This window comes from Callorhinus ursinus, unplaced genomic scaffold (assembly GCF_003265705.2).
Source record: "Callorhinus ursinus isolate GAN/ISIS: 27379988/994484 unplaced genomic scaffold, GSC_fseal_2.0 scaffold27, whole genome shotgun sequence".
In the NCBI taxonomy this organism is placed as follows: Eukaryota; Metazoa; Chordata; class Mammalia; order Carnivora; family Otariidae; genus Callorhinus; species Callorhinus ursinus.
The window spans coordinates 12,269,422-12,286,803 of record NW_027397089.1 but is presented as its reverse complement, the minus strand read 5'-3'; the positions used below and the strand labels follow the sequence as shown (position 1 = coordinate 12,286,803).

Below are 17,382 nucleotides of genomic sequence, written 5' to 3'. Positions count from 1 at the left end.
AAAGAGTAACATAAATGTTTCTAGCCATGCAAGAATCCGGGAAATAAAACAACCTTTATTGCAATATCCTCTGTCTCTACAGGACGTAGACGCTGGGTGGATTGCTCATAGCTGTCCAGGTGATATCTTCCAGGCTGCTTCCTGTTTATAGTTTTCGGCTGCTGCGTTCCAAATGGAAAAAAACACAAGTTGAAGCTTTATGAAAAAAAAAAAGACGTTTTACTGAACATTAACTCATATTGTTACTTCTCCACTTGAAATTCCAAGAAAAAGAAAGAAGCAAAGTGAATGTGATATTTTAATTCTTTCGATGGCTTCTACAAAAAAAATAGAAAATAATAACAAAAAGCCTTAAGCTATCATTTTAAACCTAATTCACAAGCCTTTTAAGAAAAATGAAAATACAAAGATGTGGTACTTGGAACAGATGGAACTGAAAGTGCAGAGCCCCAAACTAGGTTTTGGATATTCCTCCTCTAGCTCTCCCGGTAAGTATACCCAGGCAGTAAAAAACAAAGCAGACTAAGTCAGATTAAACTAGAATCTACTTGGGAAGCCATTGAGCTTGTAAATGCTCCAACAGTACATTCTTGATCACCCTTTGAATCGTGAGGATTTTGAATCTCATACACTCACAGAACTCAGATTGGGCTATACACCACCAAAGGATCCACTGTGGAGTGAGAAAAAACATAAGGATCTCAGATTTTTTTTGGTCCAAATATGTATATATATTGTTTCATAAGTATATAAACATATATTGCTGATGTCAGTATAATAGAATGATCTAGTCTTTCTCAAATGTTATAGCATTGCTCCTGGCCAATGGACTAAAGCATCCATTATAAAGAGGATGCTAGCTGAAGTTCGACAGTTTTCCCATACTTAAAAGGAACTTAAGTTAGGTCAGAGAGGGCGCCTGGTGGCTCAGTTGGTTAGGCGACTGCCTTCGGCTCAGGTCATGATCCTGGAGTCCCGGGATCGAGTCCCACATCGGGCTCCCTGCTCGGCGGGGAATCTGTTCTCCCTCTGACCCTCTTCCCTCTCATGCCCTCTGTCTCTCATTCTCTCTCTCTCAAATAAATAAATAAAATCTTTAAAAAAAAAAGTTAGGTCATAGAAATAGAAATTTCTTATTCTCTAAATTTGACTTCAGTGTTATGCAGTAGAGACAGATGACTAAAGAGAAGGTAGAAAATTCAGCTCTGTAAACCTCTAATATAGAAAAATTCATAATCTCAAAATTTGTGCAAGGAATCTAGTGAACAAGTGTTTCAACAAGAATAATTATCTGTCTTACTTAAATACCTTAGATTTTATGAAGGCTAAGTAATAATATACTTTAAAACTGTTAAATTACCTAGAAAAGCAAAGTATTCTAGAACTGTGAAACTTTTTTTTCTTTTGGCCTGGAATTGCAGGTTTAGTTTTTTGAAAAATCCACTAAATTCTACTATGGGAATTAGAAATGTCCTCAAATAATTGGTAATTTAATCCAAACAAGATATTGCTCTTCCAAATTCCATCAATTGTTATATCAACAGAACATCAAATTATCAAATAGTACATTGCTAGGCTACGTGCAAATAAATACACAGATTAAAAAGGTACTGAGAAGAACTGGCAGTGGTTCTGTTGCATAGAAAATACTAAATGCATTTTAACTCAAAAAAAATAGCAAGAGTGTTCCTGAAATTTTAGTTCTGTTTTTCTTTTCACAATCTCACAGATGACCCTGGAAGTATGTTGCATGAGATGTGGAAAGTCGGTATCCTTCAAGCTAAGTGTATCTTCCTCACAAGACAGGTCTATGCCTTTACATAAACCCTCTGTCTTCTAGAGTCTTTAATTCTATAGTACTATTGCCCCAGAGGTCTAAAAGGAATGACGTCACGTTCTTCACAAAACTAAGAAGAGGGTGGGAGAAGGAGATGTGTTGACAGAGATTTGAGTCGGAGTTCCACAGATGTAATTTGAAGAGACTTTGGCTCTAGAATGTCACTAATTCTCCATGGAGATTCTACAGCCAAAACCACTTAACTCTAAGCTTTTACAGAATACATAGCATCTTAAGCTCTCAAGAAGAAGTTTCCATTAGTGTTATTTTCAAACACACAGCTTTTTTCATTCCATTTTAAAAAGTTTGTCGTTTGTGGTTTGGCCCATCAGCAGTGATGAATGACCCTGAAAGACATCAGAAGTCCAGTCTGGTTTCAATAACCCTGAAGATATTGAATACATTCGAAGGGGATTCTTTTTTCCTTCCAAAAACCTTTTCTCAGTTCAATTTTTCTTCTATCCCTCATCTCATACAAAAGGTTCTTCAGATTTCTCTAACTCCACAAACTTGACCTCCTACATCCTCATTCTTGAGGTCATCCACTGCTCATCCCCTCATCTCTGAAAGATGACCTCATAAGTTCTCTGGTAATCTCTTATAATCCAAAGGATGACAACACTGGTTCTAATCAAGTACGTGACCTTCCTGCTGCCTCAAAGTATAGACACTCTATAATGTATTCTTGTCTTTGTGTCCATGTCCACACAATAGCAAACTAACACTTTGAGGCACGGTTACTCCAGTGTATACATGCATGGGTGGTATCTCCTTCTCAGCCAAAATCACGCTGGCTCAATAAAATAACAGAGAGTAAAGTAAAACTCCAGAAAAGCAGAAGAAAACAGCAAGTCTAAATATAGCTGAGTGCTCATCTCAACTATTTTTAGCAGTTTTAAACATGATGTAGAGAAAAATTTAATATAGATTGACTTCCTGGTAAACAGACTTTCCAAGCCTCAATTAATTCCAGTCAGAAGATTGCATGTGTAATTTTATTTGGTTATGAAAATAGTAAATATATTCATATTTTTGTCTAATAGTAAGACAAATAACTAATATTAATTATAACATGACCCACTTTAGAACAGTATCTTTCTATTTTATTGTTATGAAACATACATATTACTTTCAAAGACTTTTCAGAATTTTACAGACACACCTTTCAAGAAAGTGATGTGATCCAGTCTCATTGATTTAAATATCTAATGGCTAATGACTTTTAAACTTACATCTCCAATGCTGACTTCTCTTCTTAGATGTCAGTGAATATCTCAAAATTATCATGTGCAAATATACCTCTTGATTCTACCTCAACACCGGTCCACTCACATCTTAGCCTCCCTATCCAGTCTATCAGCAAGTCTTTATCAACTCAACCTAAAAAATAGTACACTGAATTAGATCACTTTCTCATAATGTCCACTGCAACTGTCACAAAAACTAATTCTAACCATCTTCATTTCTTGCCTATGTTATTGTAATAATCTTCTTACTGATCTATCTGTTCTACTCTTGTTTCCACTGATTACTCAGCCCAGTAGCCAAAGGGATCTTTTAAAATATAACCAAAATTGGGGAGCCTGGGTGGTTCAGTCATTAAACATCCAACTCTTGATCTCAGCTCAGGTCTTGATCTCAGGGTCCCGAGTTCAAACTTCACGAATAGATAGATAGATAGATAGATAGATAGATAGATAGATAGATAACCAAAATTCTATTAGTCCCTACTTTAAAACCCTCCTATGGTTTCCTATTGCCTCTCAATACAATCTGACCCTCAATCCTTGTTCTTACCCTGTCTTATCTCTCCATTCTTCACCAGGCTTCAACCAAAGTGTTTCTCTGTTCCTTGAGCACACCAAATTCATTCCCACCTCAGGGTCTTTGCATCTCCTGGTTCTCTGCTTGAAATGCTTTCTTCCCCCAATCTTTGCTGAACAGGTATGTACTCTTCATTCAGGTCTCAGCCCAAACGCCAGCTCTTCAGAGGGGGCCTTTCTGGGAAATGATCACCCAACTTCCAGTATTCCACTCACTCTCTCGTACCCCTATTTTATTTTCTTCCCAAAGTGAAATTATCTCACTTTTTTAAACCTGTTTATCATCTGACTCCTGCCTTAAAAAAGCTAACTGTGACAAAGAGGAGCTTGTTTGCCTTGTTCATAGCTATATCCCTGAAGTACAGGGTAGCCAATAAGCCAATAAGAAACACAGGCAAATATATGGTCCATGTCATATTACATGTAATACATGACAAAATAATATTGAACATGTTTCCAGGATGTATGTAGATATTGAGTAAATATTTGTGTAATGGATGAATAAACTGGAACAGGAATTATAAGACTCAGGTTTTAATTCTGGCTCTGCTGCTTACTAAGTTTATGACTTTATTCAAGCCACAAAATACACAAACTCAATATATTCAGTTGGAAGATAAAAATAAGGTGATATAATGTTATATTGAGTGAATCAAAAGATATAATGCATCAAAAGCACTTTTTAAACTAAAAAGTATAATACCCTAAAAGGTATTAAAAGAATATGGTGTGGGAGTTGTTAAGCTTAGTTAGCATTATTTTCGTATAAAGTTTGGGGCAGACAACCTTTTAACTTTTTTTTCAATTGAACATGTGCTGTCCCTCTTGGAATAATTCTTTGATGATTTCTAATGACAAACCTTATACAACTGTTTATGAATTTTAGACTATTGAAGTTTGTTGTAGAAGCAGGTGGCAATTTTTTATATAGGTTAAAAGTGGAGCTTACAATTTCTTTTAACTGCACTCACTTAAAATCATCAAATATTGGGACTGTTACCTATTCACAGCTTCAATAATAAGAAAAAACACTTACCACTCCAGTGTGTTTCTTACAGGACTCAAAAGGAAGAGAACCTTCACCAGTTCGCCAACTATCCTCACCAATCTCATCACTCAAGAGAAACTCATTCAGTTTTTGAACACTGCAAAAACCAACCAAACAAAAAAAGGGTTAAAAATAAAACCACCAACAACGAAGTTCTACCAAAATAAACAAGCATTTCCCTCACTCATTATCATGTTGAGCAAGTCACCTCTGAGAGTCATTTCTCAAGACCAACTGGGAATTCAGCTCCGAGGAACAAGCATCCTAACTAAATTGCCCAAGAATGATGGACTCCCAGGACCTGGGACTTTCAGTGCTAAAACTAGAATCATCTCAGGAACACCAGGAACAATTTGTCACCCCTTGAATGCAGCCAGATTTTTTTGCACTTTTTTTTCAATTATGTCTCTTGTCAAAGACAGTAGAGTTGAGAAGGAATTTGAAACAGAATGGTTAAAAATAATAATGCCAATGAGGGAAGTACCCATTATTCTAATTTTACAAATGAGGAGAAATAAGTTATAGAGAAGCTAAATAGCCTGCTTAAAAGCATTTAGCATATAACACACAGCTCTGGGGTCCATGACCATTCTGCTATCTTGCTTAAGCACTATACACTACACATATTTTCTGAACCTGGCAAGAAGATGGGCCTCTACAGAGTTGCTGTTCGGTGTTGACAAAGGACCAACAGCATCAGCGTCACCTGGAGCTTACCAGAGACTCTCAGGCCCCATCCAAGACCTACTAAGTCAAAATATTCATTTTCACAAGATCCAGAAATGCTTCATAAACACATTACCGTTTGAGAAGCCTGGCTCTAGAAGAGTGGTTTGCAAACATCCTTTATTATGGTCTCCTTGGGCAGGGCACAAGACTCCTTGGTCCACCTACCCCCCCATTCTAACTTTTTCAAACCAATTATAGAATCAGGAGCAGAAAGAAAGAACCAAGGAAACAACAACATGATTTGAAAACATCCTCCTATAAATAAAATAACATGTTAAAGGAAGTTGCAAAAGAAATGCTCCTTTTAGCATCCTAGGATGCTGAAGGTGAACAAACTAAACTGGCACATGCAGCATCAACCACAGGGGATATATTGCCTGTGGTAGGAAACTAGAAAATAAAGATTTGAAACAAAAAATTTCTTTGTACTTTTTTTCATTTGAACTTGTAGTCAAGTGCCTCCAAAAAGGTCTGCAAAGCTTTGTGTGTGTGTGTGTGTGTGTGTGTGTGTGTGTGTGTGTGTGTGTGTAGACAGACTAATAAAATGAAGAAAAGTAGTAACTCGGTCTTTTGCCTATAATCTTTAAGCCCGGTGGCCTCGCATGCCATAGAAACTGCTTCTTTTCATTGGAAACAGAAAGGTGAATAAATTCCGTTGCAGCACTCTAATTATTAGCTTCCAAACTGCATTTACAGAGAACTAAAAAAAGATAATTGTTTAAGAAGAATTTTGGTTGAATAATACTCCATATGTATATACTACATTTTATTTATTTATTTATTCATCCACTGATGGACATTTGGGTTGTTTCCACTTTTTGGCTACTGTGAATGATGCTGCTATGAACCTGGGCATACAAATATCTATCCAAGTTCCTGCCGCTTTGAATTTTTGGGGGGGAATATATCCAGAAGTGGAACAGCTGCATCGAATGCTAATTCTATGTTGAATTTTTTGAGGAACCACCATACTGTTTTCAACAGCACCTGCACCAGCGTTCTGCAATTCCTGATACAATATAATAGAGTTATAACATGGATGAACCTTGAAGACATTATGCTAAGTAAATAAACCAGGCACAAACCGCCCCCCCAAATAGCGTATGAGTCTACCCACATGAGGTACCTAGAAGAGTCAAATTCATAGAGACTGAAAGCTAGTGGTGGTTTCCAGGGGCTGGGAGGAGAGGCAATTTTTATTGTTTAATGAATATAGATTCTAATTTGAGGAGATGAAGAGGTTCCAGAATGGATTGTGGTGATGGTTGCACAACAATGTGTATGTACTTAATGTGTCTGAACTATACACATAAAATGGCTTAAATGGCACATTTTATGTTATGTATGTTTTACTGCTGTTTAAAAAAGAATTTCAGACTCCTCAAAAAAAAAAAAGAAAGAAAGAAAGAAAGAAAGAAAGAAAGAAAGAAAGAAAGAAAGAAAGAAAGAAAGAAAGAAAGAAAAAAGCTTCAGTTTGTGTACTTTCTTTGAGTCTTTGTCAGCAAATACTGACCATATAGACTGGAAAGCCAACATTAGAAATGCCTTATGAAATGGCCATTTATTTATCTTAAATGACAGGTATTTATTCTTTGCTTTTTTAAATTTTATTTTATTATGTTATGTTAATCACCATACATTACATCATTAGTTTTTGATGTAGTGTTCCATGATTCGTTGTTTGCGTATAACATCCAGTGCTCCAAATTGAGGTATAATTGACATATATTAGTTTCAGGTGTACAACATAATGATTCAGTATTTGTATATATTGCAATCTGATCAGCACAATAGGTCTAGCTAACATTGTTACCATAGTTAGAATTGTTTTTCTTGGAATAGGAATGTCTAAGATCTACCTCAAAAGTAGTAGTGAAAGATCTTCTTTACCTTTGTAGATTTTAGCTGTCATTCTGTTCTTATATTTTGAAGAGCGGATTTTAATGAACACAGCTTTGCCATTCTAAGGAATACCTTTTAAACAATCTCATACTATGTCTTTGCACACAAAGTCCAGGAGTCAGGCTCTTTTGCCTTTCTAACTCTATATCTAGCTGCTCCTGGCACATATTACTCAATGAATGTTTGCTGAATAAATCAAAGAAGGAATAAACCAATGACTCAGACATTTAAATATAAAGTCCATTGATTCAACTCTCCATTTCACTTTTCTAATACACACACAAATCTTACTGAAGCTTTTATGGAATTAATGAGCCCCATTCTTGCTAAACATCAGGAAGCAATGGTCTCTGAGCATAACAGGGGCATAAAGAGAACTTTTTTTCCTCTCTATAACATCCCACTTTGGAACTCCAATTACAAGGACTATTGGAGGACCTCAAGATGAATACTTCCCCGAACCTCCTCTTCCTTTCTCTTCCCCTGCCTTCATCATTTGAGGCTGAGGGTCCCTTGCACTGCTATTTTTGTCATTTTTTTACCATCTCTCCCATTACACTGTGAACTCCTTAAGAACAAAGATTTTCATCTTCAGAATCTAGCCCAATGTCAAAAATACAACATAGTAATTTCTCAAGAAATGTCTGGTGAATGAATAAATGGGTAATACAAAAAGCATTTCCTATTCATATGATGTCCTTTCAGAAATCACTGAGGCAAAGCAATTATGGAAAATGCATGAATCCTGACCAAGGGTAAAGTAATTTCCACCATGTTGCCAGGGTTATATATTAAAAATCCAAATCTGTTTATGCAGCATTCCTCTCCTTAAAATAAAAAATGGCACCCTTTTGCCTTCTGCATCCTTAGCATCATTTCCAGGCTGCTCAGGATTTTACTCTCCAGCTTCATCCCCTTTCACTTTCCACATCAGAACCTGTCACCAATTACACTCAACTATGTTTAGTCCCCTAAATGTACTAAGATCTCTCACCTACTTACTCATCCTTTCCCCCTGAATACATTGCTCTCTCGGCTTCAAAATCGTTTCCCTTTTTCTTCAACTGACCAAGTCCTAGCTACTTTTTAAGATCTTATGAAGGAGCCACTAACTCTTTTAAATCTTCACTGACCAGACTGTCCGCCTTTTCACTCAATGAGCTTCAGTGACCCTCATATATGGGCCTATGGTATTCTGTGTAGAGCTCTGTAAATAACTTAACACACCATATTGTACTTAGTTTCCCCTCCTGGTCTCTCCAACTAGACTGCAGTTTCCCTGTGGATTTCATTCTACCTTTCATCTTTGCAATTCTTAATACTTTGTAATGTACCCAAAGTATTAACAAGTGAATGTAGACCCACAGAAGATATCTCTCTGAAGCACAGAATGGAGATTAATAAAATGGGAGTAAATTAGTAAAATGGAAATTGGTAAAGTATCTAAAATATTTAGGCAATGTGCCAGGCACTGTTCATATACTATCTCATTTAATTGTTTCAATCACCATAAGCAGGAGCTATTATTGTGCTCATTTAAGTAAGTGAGGAAGCTGAGCTATAGAGACACAAAATGACGTGCTGGAGGTTGAACAATGAGTACTCTAAGGCCGTACTAGGATTTGACAGCAGATGTATTTGATACCAACCAATTTCCTAGCCTGCCTCCACCATCTTTTTGGTCAGTGTTTTACTATTTTCTCGTGTGTTTGGATAATTCATACCAGTCTTGAAGGTTTTAGCTACACATGCTACTTTTTCACTTTTCAAGTTTCACTTTGGGTGTTTAGATAAAGCTTGAGTACCTTGGACAGGTGCTATTATGTTAATTGGGAATAAGTGACTTTGTTGCTGGCAATTATGTGCTTTTCTTATAAGAACTATAACATTTTTGTAAACAGGGACCAGAGGTTGAAGTACTCATGCTCTATGATAAATATCAATAACAATTTATTTGATCAAATGTAACTGTCCTGGACTAGCCAAGCATACGTTCCTTTGGGAGGTATATGAGAGAAAGGATAAAAAGTTATTTTCCAACAAAGCAAAGGATTGGTTTTACACATTTTACTCTTGGCAAATAACATTTTTGGACATAGATATTGCATCATACATCAAATACCAGAAACCTTCACTGAAATTATTTATATAAGAATACAACATATCAACTTATATTCTCCTCCAGAAAAGCAAAAACACATATATTATTTCCTTACAAATAAAGCAAAGTGGGAAAATGAGGCAAGCATTTTGGAAAATCACTCTTACTCTGTATTTTAATATTTTAGATAATAGTGACTTTTCCTACTTCTCCTCATTTCGTGACTCCGTTTTTGCAAATGTAGACTGGAATACGATACATAAAATGTCCAGAAAACTCAAACGGTGTGGAATGTAGGGTTGTAAGAAGATATCCTGAATCATATCTGCCTCTTTCTTCCCTTTTATTATGTATACATGGGGTCCTGCCCATTGAGCACCATGAAGACCATTTTGGCTAACAAACTAAACATTTTTAAAAGAAAGTATAGAATTTTCATGTAGGAAAGAATTTTACATGGCATGGAATTTTCCTACATTAGAAAAGTTTGTAAGTCTCTTACAGGCATGTGTAACGCAAGTTTGGGAGTATGTTGCACCCCCTTCTAGCCCACCAAATTTCTGAAGCAAAGAACTTATGACTTCCACGGTCTTGAAGAAGAGGTTTCAAAATCAGCTCACCAAAATCTCCGATTATAAACAGGCTGCTCAGCTCGTTGTGGGCCAACTGGCATCAAAGACCTGTCACGGGTTCCCAGGCACAGAAGGAAATGCCAAACCCAGTCAATACTGGGAAAAAGCTCATTTGGGTAGAATCAGCACACGGTGGGGAAAAGGCCTGGCTCCTCTGTTGACCAGTCATCTCTGTAGGACCCACAAATCAACCACTGAGACTCATTTTAGAGAAGCAAGTTTTTATAAGCTGATTCTATTTAGCCTATGGCTTGGGAAATCGGGAGCTGAGCCCTGAAAACAGACTGGTCTTTATCAAACTGTCAAATGCCTTTCCCTGGAACGTAAAGAAAAAAGAGTGCTATGCAGAAATACACAGTGAATATTATCCACTCTCAACTTCACCAGCATTTATTGCAGCAGGATTGTATACTATGGAGTGGGAGGGCACGCCTAGGTTTTTTGGTGGGGTTTTTTTTCTGTTTTTTTTTCTTTTTCACATAAACTTTTTAAGTCCTTCTGATGCTTGGTAACCCCCTGATTTCAGAGAAGTTATTTGTTACAAGTCATCAACTAAATGTTTTTATCCCCACTTAAGATACAAAGTCAAATTCCAATTAAAAATGAAACCATGAGAGGGACAGCTATGAAATGGAGAAAATGAAACTAAGGACCAAAATAGCAGACTTTGGCCATTCATCAATTTTATTGTTTGAAGTAGCTTCCCTTCCAGAGCACTGCCTAATTTGGAAGTGGCGCTATGAAAATCAGTCCACGTTCTGTACAACTGTTTCAAGAGGCAGAACAGTAAGAAAAGCAAAGGAGGCAGACGAGGCCAGAGAGTCTGACCCTTAAACTCTAACAGCTCCAGAATTGGTTACCCATGACATAACCTACAGAACAGGTTATGTAATCACATAATAAAGATCTTATGAAGGAGCCACTAACTCCTTCCTAACAAAATCATTTTGTGATACTGTTATAACCAATCAGAACTTCAGTTTATAGTAAGATAATGCACATGTATCTTCCTGTTGTTTGGGACTGAGCCATTGTTAAACCAGTATAAATAATTGTCTGAAACTGAAGATTCTGGTATTTTAAATGTCAAATACTAGTTTTCTTCATAATACATAGCCATTGGGAAAACTATCTCATTTTAAAAGACCTTACAAGAAAAATTAATTAATTAATTTAAAAAAATAAAAGCCCTTACAAAAAAATGTTCAACATTGCTATCAGTGGCAACACCAAGCTTCATGTATGTAAGGCTTCTGTTTTCCAGTTTTCCTTAGTATTGTAACATCTTTACATTTCTTTCAAAGGCCAGGTGTGATAATGACTGCTTATGAAACATGCTGGGGTTTTATGAAGTTTATGAGATCTTATAGCATAAGCGAAATACTACTTGAAGACTTCCCTGTTCTTAATAGGGTATCAGACACAGTAGACTGTGGCACATACAGCATTATATAATATAGTATAATAAATTTTGGTCGCATACTTATTTATATAATGCAAGAAAAGTGGTGGGAAAATGGTCATTATCATATCACATCTATTTTTATTGTTGTGCGTTGTAGGAATCTGTAAGTCTGAGACAAAGTATACACTGGTTAAAAAAACGAGAGAAGCATATTTAAAATGAGCAAAATGTGGAGGGGTTTTGTAAAGTCTTTCCATTGGCAGAAGCCATGAGCCTTACTTAAATTTTTTCCCAGTTAAATTAAAATTAAAACAGTAAATATGTGTTGATGGGAACATTGCCCATCACTATAACTGCAAAGATAAACTGACACAGCTTTACTGAAAAATATTATGGCCATTTTCATTTAAAAAAATCTTAAAAATGGGGGAGCCTGGGTGGCTCAGTCATTAAGTGTCCAACTCTTGGTTTCGGCTCATGTCGTGATCTTGCAGTCATGGGACTGAGCCCCATATAGGGCTCTGCACTCAGTGCAGAGTCTGTTTCAGATTCTCTCTCCCTCTCCCTCTCTCTCACTTTCTCTCTCTCTCAAATAAATAAAATCTTTAAAAAATTTTTGAAAATGTGTACAAATCTTGACCTACCACTCTTTAAAAGCAACATAGCAATATTCATTAGGAACCTTAAAAATGAATCATGGAAGGGGCACCTGGGTGGCTCAGTTAGTTAAGCGACTGCCTTCGGCTCAGGCCATGATCCTGGAGTCCCGGGATCGAGTCCCACATCAGGCTCCCTGCTCAGCAGGGAGTCTGCTTCTCCCTCTGACCCTCCTCCCTTTCATGCTCTCTGTCTCTCATTCTCTCTCTCTCAAATAAATAAATAAAATCTTTAAAAAAATGAATCATGGAACACTACATCAAAAACTAATGATGTAATGTATGGTTATTAACATAACATAATAAAATTTTTTAAAAAAAGAGGTAATCCCAGGAGGAAAAAAAAAAGAACCTTAAAAATGTGTGTACCATTCATACAATTGAACACCAAAAAAAACCCCCCAAATAATCTAATTAAGAAATGGACAGAAGACATGAATAGACAATTCACCAAACAATACCTACAGATGGCCAGACACATGAAAAGATGCTCAACGTCACTCATCATCAAGGAAATGCGAATTAAAACTATAATGCGATATCACCTTATACCTGTCAGAATGGTTAAGATCAAAAACACAAGAAACAACAAGTGTTGGCCAGGATGTGGAGAAAAAGGAATCTTCATACACTGTTGGTGGAAATGCAAACTGGTGCAGCTATTATGGAAGACAGTATGGAGGTTCCTCCAAAAATTAAAAATAGAACTACCCTACAATCCAGTAATCCCACTACTGGGTATTTACCCAAAGAATGCAAAAACACTAATTTGAAAAAATATATGTGCCCCTATGTTTATTGCAGCATTATTTATAATAGCCAAATGATGGAAACAACCCAAGTATCCATCGACAGATGAATCGATAAAGAAGATAAAGATACACACACACACACACACACACACACACACACACACACTAGAATAGTACTCAGCCATTGAAAAGAATGAAATCTTGCCATCTGCAACAACATGGTTGGAGCTCAAGAGTATAATGCTAAGTGAAATAAGTCAGTCACAGAAAGAAAAATACCATATAATTTCACTCACATGTGCAATTTAAGAAACAAAACAAACGAACAAAGGGGGAAATAAGAGACAAACCAAGAAACACTCTTAACTCTAGAAAACAAATTGGTAGTTACCTGAAAGGGGATGGGTGGGGAGGATGGATGAGATAGGTTAAGGGGTTAAGAGTACACTTATCTTGATTAGCACTGAGTAATGTATGGAATTGTTGGATCATTGTATTTTATACCTGAAACTAATATGACACTGTATGTTAACTATACTTGAGTTAAAATAAAAAACTTAATAAAATTTTTTAAATGTGGATACTGTTAGAACTAGTATCCCTACTTCCAGAAACCTGTCTTAAGAAAATAATAAGAGAAAAGTTTAAAGATATAAAAAGATGTTTATATCAATGTTATTTATGTTGGGTAGAAAGTAGAAAAACTCTAAGTCCCCAATAAGGAGGGAATCATTAAAGTTACAGTACTTCAAAACTATGGACTATTGCATAGCCAATAAACATCCTGATCTTAATGAGGGGAAAAAATAAAAATAAAAAGTGAAATAAGGAGTCAAAAGCTACATAAACTCAAAATTTTTATTTCAGAATAATAGTTATTTTCATTTAAAAATAATTGTAAAAGACTGAAAAGTAGCATATTCAAATTTTAACAACGGTTATCCTGGGCAGCGATTTGAATGTTCTCTTTTATACTTTTTCAAATTGACTACCACCAGCATATATTATTTCTATAACCAAGCAAAGAATTCCAGACATTCCAGGGCATACCTTATGATGGCTTTGACTGCAAATCTGACCACTGTGGAGAGCAGGAACAGCGGGGTGACCAGGATATGAAAGAGAGACAGGGAAGCAAAGGCCTCTGCAGGTTTTAGATTGTTCCCACTAGCATACGCATGGGTCACGAATGTCTGCGCAAAGAGAGAAGTTCTTTAGAGCAAGCTGGAGAAAATTTCACAAATGCTTACATTCAATTTTACAAACCTAACCTATTCCGCTATGCCAGTATGTCCATCCCAACTCTGAAAACAATTACTTCACCCAAATTACTCCCTAACAAAAAACCTTCTTATTGATAGTCCTTAATGGTTTACATACCATCCTAGCAGTGAACTTGTGAGAAGGGCAGAGCAGATTCTATTTACACATAAGAAATGGACTTCTGTCAAATTACTGAGTAGGGGGGATAAATGTGAAGTGAACCCAGAGTTCTTAACAACCAACCAGGTTCTTTCCAACCAATACTAAATTTTCTAAGAGAAAAAGATGTTCCATTGTTTTAGTGTCCCTATTGTGGATCTTTACTAAATTTGCCAACATTAGTATTTGATGCAGACTTATTTATGTTTCTAAATGTAATCCTAGTTTGTCATTTTAGTTTGAAATGAAATGTACTTTTCTGGTTGTTGATCTAGCACTATATTGATGTAAGAATGTCTGAGAACCAGGTCATGAAGCTTACCACAGTTAGTTCCCAACTACTACTCATTTTGCTCCCAGGGCACACTTGGCAATGTCTGGGGAGTGCTAGTGACATCTAATAGGTAGAAGCCCGGGATACTGCTACACATCCTCATGCAAAGAAAAGGCCCTATCAACACAGAATTATCTGGGCCAAAAAGTCTAGAGTGTCACTCTGGGGAAACCCTGAATTAAGACTATTACAATGGGGACTGCAAGAGAAAACTGGCAGAGGTGAAGTAATATATATTACCACCCACACATTTCTAAACACTGACTTAGTTCCATTTCTAAAAGCAAGAGAAAGTTTCTTACAGCAAGAACAGCTGCTATGGGAATTGCTGCGTTCATGAAGACTGTGGAAAGAAATCAAATACATTATGTTCACTGAACTGTGAAACATTTTCAGTAACTTTAATTAATCATCTATTATTACTTTAACTTCCCTTAAAGACAGACAGAACCAAGTGCATTAAATAACATTTTGTCCGGAGTCCACAAACATTGCCCTGTTGGTATTTCCTTGTTTAAAGTCGTATGAGTTCCCCTACATTAGTCTGAATCCAAAAATATTTTTTAAACATGTTTTTTTTTCAGATTTTAGTTATTTATTTTAGAGCTAGAGAGCGTGAGAGAGAGAGACAGTGTGCATGAACAGTGTGAGGGGTAGAGGGAGAAGCAGACTCCCTGCAGCAGGGAGCCCAATGCGGAGCTCAATCCCACGACTCTGGGATCATGACCTGAGCCAAAGGCAGACGCTCAATCGACTGAGCCACCCAGGAGCCCCAGAAAATACTATTTCTTATGGAAAAATTATTTTTTATGAACTGTTACAAACTGCAAAATTCAGATGAAATATTCCTTTAATGATATAAATAATTAGAATCCAACCAAATGTGCCTTCTTGAGAGTATTTCCAGTCTATATTTCACTTGGTCCACTAAGCTAACTTAAATATATGAAAACTGAGTTATTATGCAGCATAAAAACAAGAATTTGACATCACTTCAAGTTCTCCTTCCAAAAGTGATATTATTTTCAGTTATAGACCTTTTGCTTAACAAAATAACTCCATCTCTTAAACCCTCTGCTTGTTTGAATGTCTCTTCAGGAACATATTGCACTCATATTTGATGAGCATGATATATATAACTGAAACAAGGAAAACTCATTTTTTAGGCTAAAATGCTAGCATTTGGAGGTCATAGTAAAACTAAAAAGCCAAGTTGATGATTTGTAGTTATATTTTTCATAAACCATAGAATTCTAGGGACTGAGGAGTAAAAGAGTAAGTGAATTGGTAACAGAGTGAAAGCTAGAACCTGCTTTTCTTGACATGCAGGAGTGAATCCAACCAAAAATCAACATCAGTCCTCATGACCACTGTACACAAAATCGGATTGTGCTTTTGCAGGTCCAAATGTGGCTTTGTTATCAAATCTGAATTCCTGTACAAGACTGAGAATCCAAACACTGCCCTGAGTTTCATAACAGCACAGATGAGAAGCTACGTTTCTGCCTCCATCTTCTTTCTCTGGCTATTGTCACCCTGTTCTTTAAGTGTATTTCTTTCTTTTCCCCTCATCATTATTTATCATTCATTTCATAGTCCATGCCTTTGAATAGGTAATATCCCCTTGATGAGGAAGGCCAAGAATAACTGCTATTTGATTGAAAACCATTATACTGCAATCTGCACCAGGTACATGTAGCAGGTACTCTTCCTATCCCATTACAAAGATGAGAATGAGAAGCTTCAGGTCACACAGCTGGGATTTAAACCAATGCAGTTGGGCCTCTCAGACTGCTCACCACCACCTTGCTCTGCACGAACATGTCACAAGCACTGAGGTATGATAAGAGTGCTTTACATACATTCTCATATTTAATGACCATAACTACCCTACACAATAATGAGGAAGCAGCTTAGGAAGGGTAACATGCAAGATTCCAAACTAAGAAGTGATAGAGCTTGGATTTAAATCTGGATATTTCTGGTCTCAAAGCTGTATGTTCTTGGGGCGCCTGGGTGGCTCAGTTGGTTAAGTGTCTGCCTTTGGCTCAGGTCATGATCCCGGGGTCCTGGGATGGAGCTCCGCATCGGGCTCCCCGCTCAGTGGGGAGTCTGCTTCTCTTTCCCTCTGCCCCTCCCCCTGCTTGTGCTCTCTCTCCCTCTCTCTCTCTCTCTCAAATAAATAAATAAATAAATTTTTTTAAAAGTTGTATGTTCTTTTCACTTCTCCATATAAGACTCTATCAAAGTGAAGAGAAAAAAAATACAGTACTGTCTTTTTGCCTTTTACCAATGGATTAAATCCATAAATAGCACAGGACCATTTAGCAACGGAAACTAGGAAATTAATAGAATTTCTCTTCCCCCCAGATATTATCTCAACTGGCAAGAACACTGATTCGTAAAAGCAGAGATGGATCTTCAGTTCTACTAGTAAGTGTCCTGTTTAACTTTGCTTTTCAATATTTTCAGATACCACTGATTGAGTACTTTTATGTTTCAGGTACTTTTCTAAACACTTTACACACATTATCTTATTTAATTCCCGAAGACACTCTTAATACTTCCCAGCTTCCTGATGAGAAAACTGAAACTCCTCCAAATACTAACCACGGCTGTAGAGCTGACAAGTTGCTGAGACAGGATATCATTTCAGGTCAGCTTACCCTCTAAGACTGAATAGTAACCACTCTGTTATACAGCTGACTTTTTCCTTTCATTATTTTTTATTTTCTTGTGGT

The 17,382-nt window shown here is 36.7% G+C and overlaps 1 protein-coding gene across 11 annotated transcripts in view; it reads right to left on the bottom strand.

The window, feature by feature from the left end:
• Nucleotides 1–17,382, bottom strand: part of ABCC9 (ATP binding cassette subfamily C member 9) — a 136,510-nt gene that overhangs the window by 83,044 nt on the left and 36,084 nt on the right. For all 11 annotated transcript variants that reach the window (XM_073877864.1, XM_073877865.1, XM_073877862.1 and 8 more), the window contains 4 exons: nucleotides 14,944–14,984; nucleotides 13,936–14,078; nucleotides 4,697–4,805; nucleotides 54–161 (listed from right to left, as the gene is read on the bottom strand). In XM_073877864.1, the coding sequence (XP_073733965.1) occupies nucleotides 54–161; nucleotides 4,697–4,805; nucleotides 13,936–14,078; nucleotides 14,944–14,984 (401 nt within the window). The remainder of the gene's footprint in view (nucleotides 1–53; nucleotides 162–4,696; nucleotides 4,806–13,935; nucleotides 14,079–14,943; nucleotides 14,985–17,382) is intronic.